Source organism: Callithrix jacchus, chromosome X (genome assembly GCF_049354715.1).
Source record: "Callithrix jacchus isolate 240 chromosome X, calJac240_pri, whole genome shotgun sequence".
Classification (NCBI taxonomy): Eukaryota; Metazoa; Chordata; class Mammalia; order Primates; family Cebidae; genus Callithrix; species Callithrix jacchus.
The window spans coordinates 141,832,771-141,836,046 of NC_133524.1; the positions used below are offsets into that span (position 1 = coordinate 141,832,771).

The following is a 3,276-nucleotide window of genomic DNA, read 5'->3' on the forward strand; positions in this document are numbered from 1 at the left end:
TTTTCCCCATTATTGAGTTTCGTGACTTTCTATAGAGAACGGCACAAGTGTCAAGCTGTGGGGTAAATCTAGGGCCATGCCTTGTCTATCTTTGGCCTTCTGTCTTATTCTCTTTTAAAACATTTTTAGTTTTTATTTTGAAACAATTATAAGTTCGCAAGAAATTTCAAAATACGCACCCAGAGGCCTTATATACCCTTTACCCAATCTCATCAATAGTAAAATCTTAGGTACACTACCACATTACACGTTCAAAACTAAAACACTGACAGTGATACAATCCAGAGCTTTTTAAGATTCAACACTTTTCTTTTGGCTATTCTAGAAAATTTATATTTTTGTATGAATATTATAATTATCCTGTTAATTTATATTAAGAAGCCTTCCTAGAATTGTGATTAGGATTCAGTTGAAGCCACAGATGGAATTTGGAAATAACTGACATCTTACAATATTGAATCGTCTAACTGAAAATCAAAGTATACATCTCAATTCTTTTCCTTATGTCATTAATTTATCTTTGCAAATTTTGTTGTTTTAAGTATACAGATCATTTATGTCTCTGTTCAGATTTATCCCTAAGCATTTAATATTTTAGTGGTATTTTACATTTCACCATTCTTAATTTCAACTTCTACTTGTTCACTTCTAATATATAAACATACAATTGATTTATATGTTGACCTCCTATCCTGCAATCTTGCTAACCTCAATGATTGTAGAAGCCTTTTTTAAGATTGACTTTTCTACACAGACTCTCATGTAGTCTTTGACAAAAGATACTCTTACTTCTCCCCTTCCGATCTGAATGCCATTTTTTTTCCACTGGACACAATTTGCAGTATAAAGTACAATTATGCCCACACTGGTGCACATGTTGGTCTTAGATTGCAGTATGCTGCATGTAAACACTCAGAACAGCTTCCAGCACTTGAATATCCATTCCTCCCTGCACTGCACATACTGGTAGAATTCACGTTGGAATACTACATTTACTATGTACAGACACCCTTCATTTGAAAAAAGACTAGGATACACAGGAGAGCATCTTTTTTCAGTAAAGTTTTGACAGACTGAAAGCCAACATTTCAGATTGGAAATAGGACACTTAAATGAACTACATGGACATTGGGTAAATAATATTGGTTGAAATTTGCCTGGCAGTAGGCTAAAAGTAAACTGTCTTCAAGGTGCATATGAAGGAACTGTAGGTGGGAAATGGGATAATTCACATCTCCACCAATAATTAGATGTAGCCACACTAGCTTGACGGGATTTCAGGTGAGACATCTAAAATGCTAGGTCATGGTGGGGGCTGGAAGATAAAAAATGTATTACTTAATATGAAGGGCTGTGGGGAAGAGCTTGAAGGAATCATCCTCTCACTTGATGTGAGCCATGACATTAAACATAGAGAAATGAGGAGTGTTTAAGATCAGTTTGGGATGCATCTTCAGGGGATGGTGAAACAACAACAGCATTTGGTTTTCTCTACATCCCTTTCATCCTTTGCCCCCAAGCCCAGGGAGTTGCCAGGGAGTTGCCAGGGAGTTGCCAGGGAATTGTCAGGGAGTTGCCAGGGAGTTGCCAGGGAGTTGTCAGGGAGTTGCCAGGGAGTTGCCAGGGAGTTGTCAGGGAGTTATCAGGGGTGGTGCTTTGTGATGTCAAAGCCATCCTAGGACTGCCATTGGCTGGGACACTGCCTGTATGATCAAACAAAGCTCAAGGGTGTGGCTTTGCCTGGTCACCAGGAGGGTGCATATAGGGAGGGCAAAAGCTCTGGGACGACCCACTGGCAAGCTTCAATGTAGCTGTGGGTATCTGTACCCTAGAAGGGGCTAGTATACCCATTCTAGTACCTGCCATAATTATGGAAGGTCCAACGTCAAGCACCAACGGGAAGAAGAGGAAGAGTCCCTGTGAATCTAGTAATAAAGAAAGTGATGAGGTAAGATTGTTCAGTTTTGTAGGGAACGCTAGGATGAGAGAAGGACACATAGAGATGGGGTGGCTCAAATAGCAGCACAGAAATATTGCAGGCACCTGTGGAAGTGGGGGGCCAGCTTTATGCCATAGCCTACTGCTGTTTACAGTCTGGGGTAATTACAGGCGTGGGTAGGAGGGATCTAAGCACTGTGGTTTGCTGACTGGCAGGTTATTTATGAGATGTTCTTATGATTAGGTGGTTTGGCCCTTGTTCTGGTGAAATATCATTGTGGTGTTCCTTAGAGCTTTGCCAAGCAAGATGTGATAGTGATGTTTCTTTAGTGGGGCCTTTGTCTGCCCTGTGCTCAGGTGATTAGGCATGATGTCTCTCACAGCCTGAACCCCCATGGAATGTTTCACTTTGACCAAGGCCTGCAAAATAGCAAAGAGCTTACAAAATGGTGCAGTTTGGACTAACGCGGATGACCCTAGCCATGCTCCTCTTCTTCTTCCCCATAGATCCCTACCCTATGATTCCACCTTGTTCTTCTCTGGCACAAACCTCTTTCTCAACCTGCATTTTTTCTTGTAAACAACCCCTCCTGCCAGCACGGCTATTCAGTCTCTACCATTTTCACCAAAAATAACGTCTTTCTGCCCTCTCCCTGGTTTCTTACCAGACACAGGAGACACTGAACGGAGCTTTAGCCTCTGAACAAAGCTTGAAGAAGACCAAAAAATCACAATATCCAACAATATTAGTGTTTTACTACAGGAAGGGTAAGAAAATATGTTCAAATCAAATGGAGAAAGACCAGTCCTGACAGAATTCCATTGACCCAATCCAAGAGGAGGGGGACAAAGACCTAGGCCCATGTGAAGGATCTTCACAGAAGGACGAAAACCTAGACTCATGGGAAGGATACTCACAAGAGGATGAAGACCTAGATGACTCAGCTGAAGGATCTTCACAGGAGGCCGAAGACCTAGACTCATGTGAAGGATCTTCACAGAAGGACGAAGAGCTCGACCCATGTGAGGGATCTTCACACAACGACAAAGACCTTGACTCATGGGAAGAATCTTCACAGAAGGACGAAGACCTCGACTCATGGGAAGGATACTCAAAGGAGGATGAAGACCTCGACTCATATGGAGGATCTTCAAAGAAGGATGAAGACCTCGACTCATATGAAGGATCTTCAAAGAAGGATGAAGACCTCGGCCCATGGGAAGGATCTTCACAGAAGGACGAAGACCTCGACTCATGGGAAGGATATTCACAGGAGGATGAAGACCTCGACTCATATGAAGGATCTTCAAAGAAGGATGAAGACCTCGACTCATATG

At 42.1% G+C, this 3,276-nt stretch overlaps 1 protein-coding gene across 1 annotated transcript; it reads left to right on the plus strand.

Annotated features, from left to right (window-relative positions):
• The first annotated feature begins 1,791 nt into the window (after nt 1-1,791).
• On the plus strand, nt 1,792-3,047 carry LOC118150529 (sperm protein associated with the nucleus on the X chromosome N3-like). Its single transcript, XM_035288650.3, has 2 exons — nt 1,792-1,948; nt 2,607-3,047. The coding sequence occupies exons 1-2, from the start codon at nt 1,871-1,873 to the stop codon at nt 2,748-2,750; spliced, it is 222 nt and encodes a 73-aa protein (XP_035144541.2). The 5' UTR covers nt 1,792-1,870; the 3' UTR covers nt 2,751-3,047.
• The last annotated feature ends 229 nt before the right edge of the window (nt 3,048-3,276 follow it).

Bases quoted from the DNA above. Each gene is read 5' to 3' on its own strand.
- LOC118150529 (XM_035288650.3), top strand. From the start codon at position 1,871: ATGGAAGGTCCAACGTCAAGCACCAACGGGAAGAAGAGGAAGAGTCCC. The intron at 1,949-2,606 runs GTAAGATTGTTC...GTTTCTTACCAG, and splicing joins GTAATAAAGAAAGTGATGAG to ACACAGGAGACACTGAACGG.